General features: G+C 43.2%; 1 protein-coding gene across 3 annotated transcripts; it reads right to left on the bottom strand.

Annotated features, from left to right (window-relative positions):
* Positions 1–1,425: 1,425 nt before the first annotated feature.
* sema7a (semaphorin 7A) lies at positions 1,426–14,571 on the bottom strand. 3 transcript variants are annotated; one of them, XR_009795238.1, is made up of 16 exons: positions 14,361–14,571; positions 13,653–13,792; positions 11,410–11,451; positions 11,241–11,345; positions 11,084–11,165; positions 10,838–10,948; positions 10,035–10,177; positions 9,421–9,599; positions 7,883–7,991; positions 5,767–5,962; positions 5,466–5,578; positions 5,079–5,224; positions 4,916–4,974; positions 4,436–4,759; positions 2,097–2,170; positions 1,426–2,025 (listed from the first exon to the last, which is right to left on the bottom strand). XR_009795238.1 is itself a non-coding variant. In XM_061821502.1 (15 exons), the coding sequence occupies exons 1-15, from the start codon at positions 14,473–14,475 to the stop codon at positions 2,154–2,156; spliced, it is 1,881 nt and encodes a 626-aa protein (XP_061677486.1). In that variant the 5' UTR covers positions 14,476–14,570; the 3' UTR covers positions 1,426–2,153. The 3 variants fall into 3 exon arrangements, 2 of the variants coding, with proteins under 2 accessions (XP_061677486.1, XP_061677485.1); XM_061821502.1 differs by having other exon boundaries at positions 1,426–2,170; positions 14,361–14,570; XM_061821501.1 differs by lacking the exons at positions 1,426–2,025; positions 2,097–2,170 and having other exon boundaries at positions 2,390–4,759.
* Positions 14,572–15,043: the final 472 nt, after the last annotated feature.

The following is a 15,043-nucleotide window of genomic DNA, read 5'->3' as shown; positions in this document are numbered from 1 at the left end:
AGTCTGACAACAATTTTATCGAGTAACTACAAACTGTGTCAGATTATATTTTTAGAATACTCTTCCCATCCCGTGTCATAGTGGTTTTGTTTAAAAAAAATAATTTAAAATAATTGCTAGGTTTGGGGCGGCATGGTGACTCATCTGGAAAGCATTGTCCTCACAGTTCCGATGTCCCGAGTTTGATCCCGGCCCCGCCTGTGTGAAGTTTGCACGTTCTCCCTGTGCCTGTGTGGGTTTTCTCCGGGCACTCCGGTTTTCTCCCACATCCCAAAATCATGCAACATCAATTGGACACTCTAAATTGCCCCAAGGTTTGATTGTGAGTGCATCTGTTTGTCTCCATGTGCCCTGTGATTGGCTGGCAACCAGTTCAGGGTGTACCCCGTCTCCTGCCCGTTGACAGCCGGGATAGGCTCCAGCACTCCCCGCGACCCTCGTGAGGATAAGCGACTGAGAAAATGGATGGATGGGTGGATGGGCGTGAGAGGGCAAGGCCGGTAACTTGTTATATTAGACGACAACGACCTCTGCTGTTTAAAACGAATATAGTTTTCTATTTAGTCCCAACAGTTTGGAGTAGACTAGTAGACGATTGCAGTTTGTCTTGGCTGCACTGCGTCCAGTACTGTGAGTAGACGTTATATATATAAATATATACTGTGTATATATAGTCCAATCAGATTTCAGCCTCAAGGTCACAAATTCATTGTGATGCCGTTTCCTAGGTGTGTCAGGCATTTTTCTTGCCCTGGGGTGTGTTGCTATAAACGAGCACTTTTGAGATTAGAAAGAAACAAATGTGTTTTGTGAGATTTTTTTTTTTTTTTAAAACGTTGACTCCCTTCCTGTACTTCCTGCTCCCACAAAAAGGAAGAATTTGTTGTTCTAAACTAGCCAATCCCCTAGGGGTTTCAAGGTCGGGTCGGGCTGGGCGCCGTTGGGCCGGAGTTGCTGTCGTGCGGCACTCTACAGAATTAAAGCTGTGAGGAGGATCTTCAATGTGCTTATTCAAGCAAGACTGTTATCCGATCAGTGAAGGTTAAGCTTCCCAAATGCAAGTTTGCCGTGACATCCACACAATCCTTATTGTATGATGTTGGGGAGGGTTCGTTATCAGCTCTTTGGGAGGTTCATGGCAGCAACCAGGAGCCAAGTAAACATTCAAACCTCTGCACAAGATGATGTGCGATACTGATAGTTGACATCAGGTGTGTCCCCTTGAGAGCTTGCATGGAAACAACTGTCAAAACAAGGACGGGGGTGGAGAGCGGCTGGAAACAGCATGTGGCATGATGCACGCTCACATGCTGTCAGGCAACAACTTCCCAATTATGACTAAGTTAAGTGGCGAACAACCTCATGTTTATGAGTGAGCACAAAATAGAAACGACGAGACTTACCCGCAGTCTCATGAAATCGCTTTCTTAGGTTCTCGTGTTTTTATTGCAACAATAAGCCAAGACAATACCATGCTTGCACACAACCTTCATCGTGGTCATTACACTTTTAATATACATCTATATTTTTTGTTGTTTTTATAATAAACTGACAGTTTCAATGTCAAATGAAAAGTGTGAATCACAAAATTTGGATGATTTTGCAGTGAGAATTTTGAAAATAAATAGACAAAAACTGTTTTTCTTTGTGATTCAAACTTGATCAATGCAGTAAATACAGAAAACATTTCTAAAAAAATGCAGAGATGATGTAATGAAAATAATTGAAACATTGCACGTGAAGAAAATTGCAAGTAAATCTACATATTAATCTAGAAATTATCTACACACATATATATAAATAGCCATAAAACCGTGCAGTAAACAATCATTAGTAGTTGAAATCAAATCAATATTATTTAAGAGGTTACATGTTGTCTACTCTGTAACAAAAGCTGTCTTATTGCACATTCACAAAGGCCTCCTTGTCTGTTAGTCGTCGCCAGCAGAGGTAGGTGGTGGTGGTGGTGGTGGTGGGAAACAAAACAGGGAAATTTATGGAAGGATTCACGGTGCCTCCACCTTCCTGCACACAATACACTTGCACGAATGGCTGGAAGAGAGCCAGACTGCACTGCGGCGTGTGGGCTAAATCACCTGTCTCAACATGTGCTTGCCTCACTGTTTTGTGAACAAGAACTCCAGAGCACTGATTCACAGTGAGGATGAAGCTGAGGACACACAAAATTGCATTTCTTCAGTTTTTCCCTTCAAATAGGAGTCGCAAAATCACGCCGACGCTACTCTGGCTGTGCTGTTCGGCGACTCTGGATAACTTCGAGGTGGACCAGGAAGAAAACCTCAGCGTAAGGCTACGTAGTGTAGTGCGAGCACATGATTATACTCAATTGATTCAACATATTACATACAGGTAATAAGTTGTGTTAGTGTTCATCACATTCTGTACATTCATTGGTTTTGCCCCTCTAGCTTTTTTTTTTATTGTTTAACAAAATGTTTAAAACAAGGGCGTCAAACTCATTTTTGTCACGGGCCAGATTTTACTTGTGGTTTCCCTCAAAGGGCCGTTATGGCTGTGAAACCATAAAAATCTTTAACCGCCTCATCGTATTGACACATGAAATTCATGAACTAGTTTTGGAATCAGAACTCAAGGGTGAGGAGTTTTTCCAACTACTGTTGTTTGGTAACACAAAAATGTTTGTAATTTCTCGACATTATCATTTATGATATGACAATTTGAAATTTTGGTACAGATTTGAACAAAAAAAAAAAATCATGGAAGTTGATACACGTGATTTGCCTCCGCGGGCCACATAAAATCACACGGCGCGTCAAATCTGTCCCCCGGGCATTGAGTTTGACACCTGTCGTTTAAATCATCCACTTTGTCTTAACCCTCTCTGGACCAGATAAAATTTTGCAGAGAGAAAAATCTGGACTTGAAATTTTCGATTATCCTGTATTAAACCTGGTGCAAATTTGCAACCCCTGCCGGAAAGGGTTTTAAGCACCATAGCGGCAAACCCATTTACATTTGACATCTATGGGAAACATTTAAGTGAGGCTAGAAGACGAAAACTAATTTAAAGACTCTGTAAAGTGAGATCAGAAATTTGTTTAAAAAAATACATACAAATATATAGTATGTAGTATGGAGTACGTTTAGTGGAGCGGAAATGTAGTGTTAAATAGTTCTTTACCATTTCAGTTTTCCTAATTTTTTTGCGCGGGGGGCCATGTCTAAAACAGCACCCAGTGACACACTTTGAAGTCCGGTATGAGTCGTTCCCTTCCTTACTATATGAGAACTTGAGTGTCTTTATCCGCATCCGCGGTTACCTGGTGCAATTGTTAGCTAGCTCGCTATGCCTCCACCTTCAAAATGCTGCTTTCCTTCGGATTGTCTGCTTTAAAGTGCCTCGTTGTTGGCCGTGAGTGTGCGTACGTCGTGCAGAGAATGGCGGATGAGCGCAGAGACCAAATGTTTTTTAAAAGGTCTGAAGTGAGAGCCAGCGTGCAGACCAGGGCTTCAATCTGGCGTGGCCGCTTTAGAGCGCCACATTGTAGTGCCGTGGAAAAGGCAATATGATGACCTGGTGTTATATATACTGGAGCAGATATATTTTCCACAGCTCAAACACGGAACTATGTGTAGGGATAAAGTTGCCTGACGGAGTAGGATCCATTTTTTTAGGCCATAGTAGTGGTATTTGACATTTGCCACTTGTGCAGGTTGTGACTTCCCGCGTTCAGCTGATGCACCCTCAGCCCTTCAGAACTGAGACACAGATATTTCTTTTCACTTTAAGGGATTAGAATTGTTTAGTTGAAATAAGCGACGCAACAAAGCTTTCAGGAAATACGAGCCGTGGTATACTCGTACACATCTCTGGACCATTGACCTGAGATTGATCCGGGGAAGCGGTACAACACTGGCCTGGCTGCTCAGCAGAGCAAATTAATCCGTTTGAAAGATTTGCCACCGCCTAATCACATTTCACTATTTAGGAATTCACCTTTTGGCCTCTTTCTCTTTTGGAACCAATCCTCAATTAACACAAGTGTTTTGAGGGCTGTTTAAGATACCAGAAAATGCCGTCAATGGAAAAGTGGTAATTGGTGTTAAGGAAGTATGGAGGAGTGCTCCAAACTGGACTGCTGTAGGATCTGTCAGCAGAGTCTGGTGCATTGTTTTGATTTGAACACCGGTAGATTATGATCTAAGAATTTTAAGTGTTGCCTGCGTTGCCTGTCCAGTTAGTAAAAATGCTTTTTTTTTTTTTTGCGATGAGTGCATGTAACACACATTGTGTATTTTCTTAGCTTTCTAGCTGGGTGAAAGAGGATTTAATATACCAGGCGGTGTCATTAATGAGAGAACCTTGCAAGCGTTTGCATTCACTTTGAAAAGAGCGAAACGCCAAGTCCGAGCGTGATCCACAATGTCTGGGCCGCTACAGCCGATGCTTTACCTCGGTCGGCCTTGGCACGTTGGTCGAACCGGTCGGTGAGGCGGTATCTCTTCACCACGTTGCTGTAGTCCCTCTCTTCCGAGACGCACTCGTAGCTGCCGTAGCTCTCGGGCGTCATGGCGGGGATGAGGAGAAGGCAGTTGGAGTGCATCTGGAGGCAAGGGCTGCTCTGGTCGCCGTGTTTCCACGTGTAGACGGCGTGGTAAGAGTCAATCGGGCACGTCAGGTAAAAAGGGACACCCACGGGCACGGGGGGTAGAGTTAGCAAATCCACGTCCGCGGCCGATGCGGCGTCCCTTCTGGTACGGTTTACTTGATTATGTTCTTAAATAGGACAAGACATCATGTTAGGAAAATGATCATCGGGTATTTTGTAATACAGTCGGATCTTGACTTCCAAGTTGAATTCGTCCTGTGACCGAGCTCGTAACGGACCTACTTGTAATTCAAGTTACCTCTCAGTATTGAACATTTCCGTACCTGATGTTGATGCAGGACACACACTTGTTTTCCCATCCATAATATTTTGAATGCCCTCACTGGAGGATAAACAAAAGCATGTTCAACCATCAATCAATGACTTTCTTCCGTAGAAAGAGACTAAGAAGATATTGATCACTGTATTCTCATGTTTCAGACTTACGGGACAGTTGGGGTGCATCCAGACGTAGTCCAGGAACAGTAGGGGTCCCGAGCCAGAACGCAGTTCGCGCAGGATTCGTTATACTCGTCGCAACTCCGGAGGTCTACCGCAAAGATTTTCTCTGCAGAACTCACCACTAGTTTTTTCTAGGCAAAGACAAAACAACAACAACACATGAATTTTGGAATCTTTTGCAGGCTTTGCCAAAAAGTATTAAGCTCAGATCAAGTGGAGCAAGAATTATGACAGTAAGTTAACTCCTTACCCCACAAAACCACCACTAACAACAAATTGTAGTATCTAGATATATATCTATTTGCAGTAGACAACTGTACAAGATGATGAGCATTTCAAGTACCATGGAAACAGGATTTTGATGAGCTGTACCTCTTTGGAGTCCAGTTTCATCGACTGTATGCTGGACAGACTCGGGATTTGTGTTTGGGAGATGATGAACGGTTCGGATCCTGACTCTAGAATTTTATGGATCTTCCCAGAGTCTGTAGGGAATGATGAGCATCACAGAACCTGAACGGTATTGTTTAAACACGGAGCAAACACTGCACTGCAGTGCATTGTGTACGTCGAATGAGGCACAGGATGTGTTCAGCTTTGTTGAATGGAGATATAATTAAAAAAGTTGTGTAAAGTTAGACAAGAGCATTGTTACACAGGAAACAGGACATACCAGTGGCCAGCAGGAGAACCCGGTACACACGCTGGTCCGCGGCCTGGACGCGGTCCACGGCTAACTTGGTGTAGTTGTTGTTGCTGACGTAGAACGGAGCAGAGTAGTGCACAGGGTGGACCCAGTCGCTCATTTCGGGATGATCCCTCACCACGCTGATGGTTGCCAGCGGCAACGCGCGGCTGTTGCGCACGCACTAGGACGCAGAATGCATTTTGTTGGCGAAAAAGCAAAGCAAATTTATTTGTATAGTGCATTTCATACACGAGGTAACTCAATGTGCATTACATGATTGAAGGCATTTGAAAACAAAGAGATAAAACGTTTAAAATGGGATAAAAACAATAAAAATGACAAAATATTTTAAAAAAGACAATTAAAACCGCATACAGTGCAAGTAATATGATCAAAAAATGCATATAGTCTAAAAAGCATGAGAAAAAAAAAGTTTTCAACCTGGATTTAAAAACATTCACACTTGGGGCTGACCTCACCTCTGTTGGCAACTTATTCCATTTGTGCAACTTGTGTGTAGCATAATAGCTAAATGCTGCTTCAGTATGTTTGCTTTGGACTCTGCGCTCCACTATTTGACCTGAGTCAGTCCATCTCAGAGCTCTACTGGGTTTGTATTCCGGAAGCATTTCTTTCTTCTTAAATCATTTAGGGATTTATAGACAGTAGCAGAACTTTAAAATCTATTCTAAAGTTGACTGGAAGCCAGTGCAAGGACTTTAGGATCGGCGTTATATGCTCTGATGGCTTTGTTTTGGTCAGAACGCGAGCTGCAGCATTCTGAATGAGCTGCACCTGTTTAATCCTCTTTTTGGAGAGTCCAGTCAGAAGACCATTACTGTAGTCAAGTCTACTTGAGATAAAAGCATGGATGAGCTTTTCCTGGTCTGCTTGACACATACAAGGCTTGACTCTAGATATGTTTTTCAGATGGTAGAAGACATTTTTTTCTTGATTGATTTGATATGATTGTTGAAAGTCAGGTCAGAATCAATCAGAACACCAAGGTTTCGGACTCGGTCTCTGGGTTTTAAAGATAGAGAGTCCAGTTGTTTGATAACAGCAATTCTCTTTTCTTTATTGCCAAAAACAATTGTCTCAGTTTTGCTGTGATTTACTTGAAGAAAATTTTGGCTTATCAAGTTATTTATCCGATTTAGACAATGGCACAATACCTCAATGGAACCGTAGTCGTCTGGAGACACTGCCAAATATAACTGTGTGTCTTCTGCATAGCTATTGTAGTCAAAATTAAAGTTTTGAAGAATTTGACCCAAGGGGAGCATATACAGGCTGAACAGGAGAGGTCCAAGAACTGACCCTTGAGGGACCCCATAGGTCATTGCCATTTGCTGAGATCGAGCACCTCCAATGGTCACATTAGTAATATCTAAAGAAAGAAAGTCATATTCACCCATCCATCCGTCAAGGGTTATCCTGTTAAACCGACATTATTTAATGAAACGGTTGTCCCAAAAATCACTCTACACTGTTTCTTGTTTCATTGCAGGCATCGTTACGACACTGACAGTTTAGAATTTGAGAATTTTTTTAAGCGTACCATTCCCTCTCCCATTGCCCACCAAGTAGGCCAGCTGACAGTGGTACAGCGTTGCAAAATTAGAGCCTGGCAATCGGTTTTCCTGTCCCCAGATGTAGCTCAGCACCACTTTGATAAGCTTCTACAAGTAGTTCAGTTTACAGTTTTCTTGAGGCAGGATCTTTTCTTGACACGCCACTCTGTGGAAGGCCTGCCACAAACGCCACTGATGAAAACTCCAAAAATAATTAGTGTTGTGTGTACGCAGCATTTCATGAACTTAATACATTTGGTTTTCAATTGAATCATCACTTCCTTTTGCCTGCCCTATTAAAATCTTTGATTGTTGCTGTTGCTGTTGCTGTTGTGATGAAATGCCAAGCGTCGGCAGGGGTCCGAACGTGACCCCGGCAACCACCCGTTGTGGGGAAGCGGTGACGCACGCAAAACATTTTCCTCGCATCCACCCATTTATAAAACTTCCATATTTTGCCAAGCCCACGTATGACGCATGACAATACACTCGAAAGAGACCAGACATAGCAACAAATGAACACTTACAGTTCCTGGCCTTGGTTCTGGAACAGGTTTGTCATAGTCCTTGAAGGTGGAGTTGTCGAAAACGCCTTCAATAGTCTGCATGGAATAAATACAAACTGCAGTGGCGTTCCTGGAAGATAAATACGATGACTAAAGTGAGCATATATGTAAATTCATTCATTGGGTGTGTTATTTTGAAGTGATTCCGGCAAGAGGAACAAGCAAAGCAATGGTCAGAAACTATAGTTACTAACAATACTTGTTTTTCTTATAATATGACATAACATTTTTGAACATCTTGAAAATCTGTCCAGGCATCTTCGCCAACCACATTTGCCCAACCCGCCAACGAATGTTTGTGTCACAACGCTGTCCACGGTGGGCTGACGCGTCATTGCCGTGGCCCAATATTAAATGTCGAAATCCGCGACACTTGCTTCATCTCACAGGTCATCCGAACACAATATTTTTACTTCCTGAACATGAGTAATACTTGAGGGGGGTGTACAGCGTGAGCCAAACCAGGAGACGCCGCACCACCCTGACTCCCATGAGATTACTTAACGATACTCCTCATATTTTCCTAGTGTTATTTCAACAGTGTTACACTAAAGTTCCGTAGAAACATAACATTTTGCAATGTTGCTTCAATATTTGGATGAAACGGGGATGGTCCGGCAGAGCAGATTCACGCAAAGTTATTTTGAGACAGAAGAAACTCGTCTGTCATAATATTACGCACACATATTACGCAGTTATTTTGAGTGAATTATTATGAGTTCTAATGATAACAATAAGAATAACACAATTATCATTATTATGAATATTATTAGGCTTGTCATGATTGTATTATAATAATACAAATTCTGATGTAGCATGTTGAAAGTAGTGGATTTATCTCGACTTTTCAATACAATGAACACATTTGGCAGCTGTGTACAATTGGTTGGGCTGCCCTTTGAGCCATTTTTTTAGGATTACTATTATTATTATTATTATTGAACCTTTCTTCACTTGTTCGTCATCAAAGAAGTTCTGATCACCAACTGTTTTTAGAGGTCCAAAAATGGTGCGTAAGGGAGATGGGTTATGGTTGTCAGTATAATATTTACTGGAGCTTTACTTTATTATTAATACATAACTTGAATTTAGTACAGTATCCTCCATCCATTCATCTATGGGACCTCAGAACTGTGAGGCCAATGCTTTACCAGGCGGTCCACCGTGCCGCCTAGTATAGTATCAATGAATGAAAAATGCAACATCATCGTGATTATTATCATTGCTGTGGATTCTTCTATTTATGAAGTAATTGTTATTGTTGTTTAAAAATTCAGCGTATGGCAGTTTTCCACCACCTCAACATACGAGCACAAGTGCAAGTGTACCTAATGACATGGCCAGCCTCCAACAGATGACCGGACATAACCGTCAGCGAAGAGCCCTTCTGCAGAATCGGGAGTAAGTTAAATCCTCCACGCAGACTGTATTTCGACTTGCTGACCTTGCGTTTTGTGCGCGCGTGTAACAGTGAACAAAAGGAAGAGAAAGTGTCAAACCAGCTGCTGGTGAAGAGGGCATAGACCCTGGTGTCCCGCCAGTCTTCTTCATGCTGTACGTAGACGTCCTGCAGGCGGTTGAAGTAAAGGGACTCCTCCGGGTAGCCGCAGACCAGTCGAGCCTTGAGGAAAGACGTCCACGTGTTCTGGAAGAAACGCTTCGATCCGCCTTCATCAGTCTGGAAAACAGCAAATAACCTGTGACTTGACTTCATCACAATGTGACTGATGAGAGTGATGTTAATGTTTACGTGCTGCCACATGAAATATTTTTCGTCCGTTATCACTACTGTCTGTTCTTTTGTTGCCATTTTTGTATCCAACTGATTGTTTTTTTTAATAGTGAATATTGGCGCTATTAAGAGGGAGATTATGTCGGGGGAGTCCTCACTCAAGACCCAGGCGCCAAATACGCGGCACGCCACCAGCATGTCGTATAAATAAAACGAGCCTTTGCCAGCAGAATAGCCTCAGTAATCGTCGTCGGCGTCACCGTGAGTGCGTCTGAAGCTCATGTTACGAGACTCTAAAACTGCTTTCTGGGAAGGCAGCAGTTTATCGAATCAGATTTTCCCCCTGATGTCATCCGAGTCAGCGTCCATTGTCCGAGTCACCTTACAAACTCGGGCCACTCTGGAAATCCACGGATCGGCCTCTGGGTTTTGATCGGAGTTCTTTTCCCGGAAGAAGATGAAAATCTTTTCGTTCTCGGGATCGTCTTTTCTCTTTACCCAGGAGGTAGACACAAACGTGGGCTCTGTAGGGCGATGACATTGGCATTGATCAGCAGAGTCCAAGGATGTCAAGTGTACGCATGTTTCTCAGTGTGTGGTACAACGCAACACAATTCTGTACACAAGAATGACGCTATATTTAAAGTGGTGCCTTGAGATACAAGTTTAATTTGTTCCCTGACCGCGCACGTAGCTCAAAACATTTGCATAGCAAATCATCTGTCGCTACCTAAATGAATGGAGATGTCGTTAATCCATTCCAGCCTTCACCCAAATTGTTTGCAAAGTATTCTGGAATTCTACAATAGGACTTTATTCGATTGTACTTCATCTGACATTGTGCTGCTCCACCTTGGTCACCTGGGGTCAGCATAATGCAGAAATAGAGAAAAAGAGATTCACAACTAATGAAATTAGCTGCTGTTATTTGTCGCAAAGGATAAACAATATATGCCTGTGAGTATCATTATAATGTCTGTCTACGTGTTGTACAAGTTGGGTCACTTGTACCACAAGATACTACGATCTATGGTTTCACACTCATAAGGGAGGGAAACCAGACGAAAATGAGTTTGGCACCGCTGCTTTATGATGAATGCATGTTTTTGGAATGCGGGAGGAGGCTGGAGTGCGGCCTTATAATCAGCTAGCTATAATCAGTATAATAAACAACAAAATCTCACCTGTAATCCAACTGTCATACATCCAGACGTTGGTCCTGCTTCCGGCTTTCCTTCTGAACTGCAAGCAGCTTCCGTCAATATTCAGCGGTGCCACGGCGTAAAGATCCCCCTCTAAAAAAGTAGCCACGTGGTACAAAAACAGGCCACCGCTCGATGGTTAAGCACCTTTCATCTCTCGCCCCCGCACGACGATGACGCACATTCTTACGCCTTGAAGAAACAGGCAAGAGGCAGTGTTTAACATACCAACTCTGAGCGATAGTGAGTTCTGCGCGCACGTAAAGGGAGAGATGCCCGTCCCGTCATGATCCGCTATCACCTCAGCCGACTGAAAGTAGAACGGCACAAGGTCAAACGGATCTTTGAAGACAAAACCACTGCGACAGACGTGTCATGTACTTACGGAGTTGGCAAGCTTCCAGCAGTGAGGCCTGTGTCCGTTGGTCCCGCAGACGAACAGACTGTCTCCGAACTTCTCGATGACCGTGATGACGTTTTCACAAGGACCCTGCGCAGCGGGCGCCGTGTTATTAACAATCTTTAAAATTAAAGTCATATTCGTGATTACGAACCTCCTGGCAATGATCTTGCCTTGTGGCCTCCAGATGGATTTCCTGCAGGAAATGTACAGCACGTTTGTCACTGAAAACTAATGACGTAATCTACCAAGTCCACAGATTGATGCTTGCTTTGCTCTTAAAAGATCTTTTTTTTTTTTTTGTCTCATACAGCACTTAAGATATTCTCTTCTGTTTAAGTAGCATTACCTAGATGAGTACTTCAAAGAGGTGGTCAGGCTTTACGCCATCTCTGCCATTAAGTATATACAGAACTGTATATCTTGACGTGGTGCTGTCAGCGCTACGTTCCGTGCCTCTTTTTTTTTTTTTTTTCCAGATGGAAACGGGAGTTTAGTCAAAGTGAAGGGAATTATGAGCAGTTACAGAGAGCAGTCAAATTTTGGACTACAACAAAGATGAAACTGAAGAGGAAATGTACCACCTCAACTATAAATCCTCATCAACAACACCAACAAACAAACACAAAATCCCACTGTATTGGTACACTCAGAGCCCAGACCTAAATCCATTTGAGAAATACAGTATTGCCAATTCCTAGTGGCAGTTTATTGTAGATATTGTCACTTCTTCTTCTTCTTTTCCTTTCAGCTTGTCCCGATTAGGGGGCGCCACAGCGTAACATCTTTTTCCATCTAAGCCTATCTCGTTCATCTTCCTCTCTAACACCCACAGTCTTCATGTCCTCCCTCGCAACATCCATCAACCCTTTCTTTGGTCTTCCTGTCACTCCATCCTGAGCACCCTTCTACCAATATACTCATTCTCTCGCCTCTGAACATGTCCAAACCATCGAAGTCTCCTCTCTCTAACCTTGTCTTCAAAACACCCAACTTTGGCTGTCCCTCTCATGAGCTCATTTCTAATCCTATCCAACCTGCTCACGCCGAGTGAGAACCTCAACATCTTCATTTCTGCTACCTCCAGTTCTGCTTCCCGTTGTTTCGTCAGTGCCACCGTTTCTAATCCGTACATCATGGCCCGCCTCACCACTGTTTTATAAACTTTGCCCTTCATCCTAGCGGAGACTCTTCTGTCACATAGAACACCAGACACCTTCCGCCAACTGTTCCACTCCGCTTGGACCCGATTCTTCACTTCCTTACCACACTCACCGTTGCTCTGTATCGTATTTGAAGTCGTCCACCTTCGCCATCTCTTCTCCCTGGACCTTCACTCTTGTTATGCCCTTCTACCAATATATTCACACACTCGCCTCTGGACATGTCCAAACCATCAAAGTCTGCTCTCTCTAACCTTGTCTTTAAAACATCCAACTTTGGCTGTCCCTCCCCGCTTGGACCCGTTTCTTCACTTCCTTACCACACTCTCCATTGCTCTGTATTGTTGACCCCAAATATTTGAAGTCGTCCACCCTCGCCATCTCTTCTCCCTTCATACTTCCCCCACCGCCCCTTTCATTCATGCACATATATTCTGTTTTACTTCGGCTAATCTTCATTCCTCTCCTTTCGAGTGCATGCCTCCATCTTGCTAATTGTTCCTCCACCTGCTCCCTGCTTTCACTATTGTCACTGTTGGGCGGAAACCTCCAATGTCCAACTTTGTCACTTTTTTAAGGGTAATAATGAGTTTAAAAGGATATTAAAGTCATTTAGAGTCATCGTGGTACATTGTAGCTACAGTTTAAACTGGTCATTGCAAAAATTATCAAGGTAGTATTAATCACTCACAGTTTGGTTGAATCAATATTCCCACAAAAGATTTATTATAGCCCCTTTGTTCAACAGGGTGTTGGGAAAAAATATGTGGGAGGAACCTGGAATACCTGGAGAAAACCCTCCCAGGCATGGGGACGACATGAAAACTGCACATAGGCATTCGAACCCACAACATTAGAACTGTAAGGCAGATTTTTCCATGTACTGTATCTTCACGCAATTCTGTTGTAGAGGCTCTATATTAGATTTGTGAAATACATAATTTGTCATGGGCTATTTGGGTCATCATACTACTTCCTGCAACCACTGCCTGTGCTTCAACTTTCAAACTGTGAGGAGCACTCAAGATAGCGCGCAAAGGCAAACTGAAGGGTAAAAAAAAGAGACACTTGAAATAAAACATTTGCTGGCGTCTCATGACCAGCACTTGATCAACAGGTCGTGAATGAAAGCGCAGTGTGTGGAGCGGCTCAGAAAAGATCACGGATTTCATGACGTCTCCTGCTCACCGACAACTCCGCCGCCACCCTCGTGCAAAGGAATACCAGTACCCACCTCAAGCATGCGAAAGCGATCCAGGGAAAGCTTGAACACAAAGTTTGTCCCTCCTACGTACATCTCCCCAGAGTCTTCGTGATAAAATAAAAGAGTGTGGTTTTGATAAAAAGGGAAGCTCAACGTTCCTCGGATGACATCTGGAAGGCGAAACGGCTTCAATTAGTCAGGAGCATCAGATGAGCAGCTACTTTCATTCAAGATGTTTGCGGAGGTCAGGCTGGGCTGCAATCGCTGACCAGAATATCAGGTACACATGCACATTCCAAAGAGAACCGATAGAACAGCTGTTATCAGCAATTCTGCCTTGGCATAGATTAGTAGAAAGTCTCCCAGCTGAGTGCGAAACCTCCGTCAAGGTTAAACTATCCAATTGGATCAAAACCAAAATAGTTATCGGCATGGGAAAATTGATTGACGCTAACATTATTAATGTTTTTATTAATATAGAGACTAATATTCAATTTTTTCATTTAGGTGGTAAAAATATTACAAGTTTTTCTCCATTCTACATGACTGTAAATAACCACAACCACAATAATAAGCTCACCCTACTGACTATGACAATATTTTCGTGTCTTTTGCGTTGGACCTCAATAAACTGCGTTGTGGCCACTGATAGAAATTCACAATTCTCCTGACTATAACTAACACATTTCACACTTTCAACCATCACATCAACTGTTAAAGACGGAAGCTGGGATTTACCTTTACTCAGAAGCCTGGGAATATTTCTCGATCCAAAAGTCGGAGTGTCCTCTGAGCTGAGGGCGAATGGAAAAAGGGCCAGGAATGGCAGGACGAGACTCTGACTCAGCTTCATCTTGTGCGCTCATGAGTGGTCCTACTCATCCTGAAGCGACTGAGCCATATGCGGGCAGGACTCTTCTGTACTCAGCACCGGATCACACTCACGCCCCCTGCTGCATTTGTCAACAGATGACAGACATGGCCCACCCAACCGGTACTTGAGAGACGTCAGACGAACCGGAGTTACGGAGTTAGTCTTACATAACAGCTCATTTAATGCAAATACAAATGTCCCAACATCCCACAGAGGCTTTCGTGTCAAGTGAATGTTTTTGTCTGTGGCCAGTCGCAAGAAAGCAATGAGGCACATTACAAGTGTGTTGTTACATACTTGACCATTAAAGCCGATTCTGTTTCTGAAAAGAGTCACCCAAAGACAAGCATTAGGATACGGTACATTAAATTGAAATGATACATTCTGGTAAACACTGGCTTTCTACCACATTTGATAAGATGAAACAATAATTTCTAATGACATTTCTAAGTTGGCGGCACGGTGTGGCAGCGGGAAAGCGTTGGCCTCACAGTTCTGAGGTCCCGGGTTCAATCCCGGACCCGCCTGTGGGGAGTTTGCATGTTCT

Source organism: Syngnathoides biaculeatus, chromosome 6 (assembly GCF_019802595.1).
Source record: "Syngnathoides biaculeatus isolate LvHL_M chromosome 6, ASM1980259v1, whole genome shotgun sequence".
Taxonomy (NCBI): Eukaryota; Metazoa; Chordata; class Actinopteri; order Syngnathiformes; family Syngnathidae; genus Syngnathoides; species Syngnathoides biaculeatus.
This window is presented reverse-complemented; position numbering and strand designations above follow the sequence as displayed.

Coding starts and splice junctions, on each gene's coding strand:
- sema7a (XM_061821501.1), bottom strand. CDS start 14,475: ATGAAGCTGAGTCAGAGTCTCGTCCTGCCATTCCTGGCCCTTTTTCCA. Junction 5,579..5,766: donor GGTTCTCCTGCTGGCCACTG/GTATGTCCTGTT, acceptor CATTCCCTACAG/ACTCTGGGAAGATCCATAAA. Junction 4,975..5,078: donor GGATGCACCCCAACTGTCCC/GTAAGTCTGAAA, acceptor TTTATCCTCCAG/TGAGGGCATTCAAAATATTA.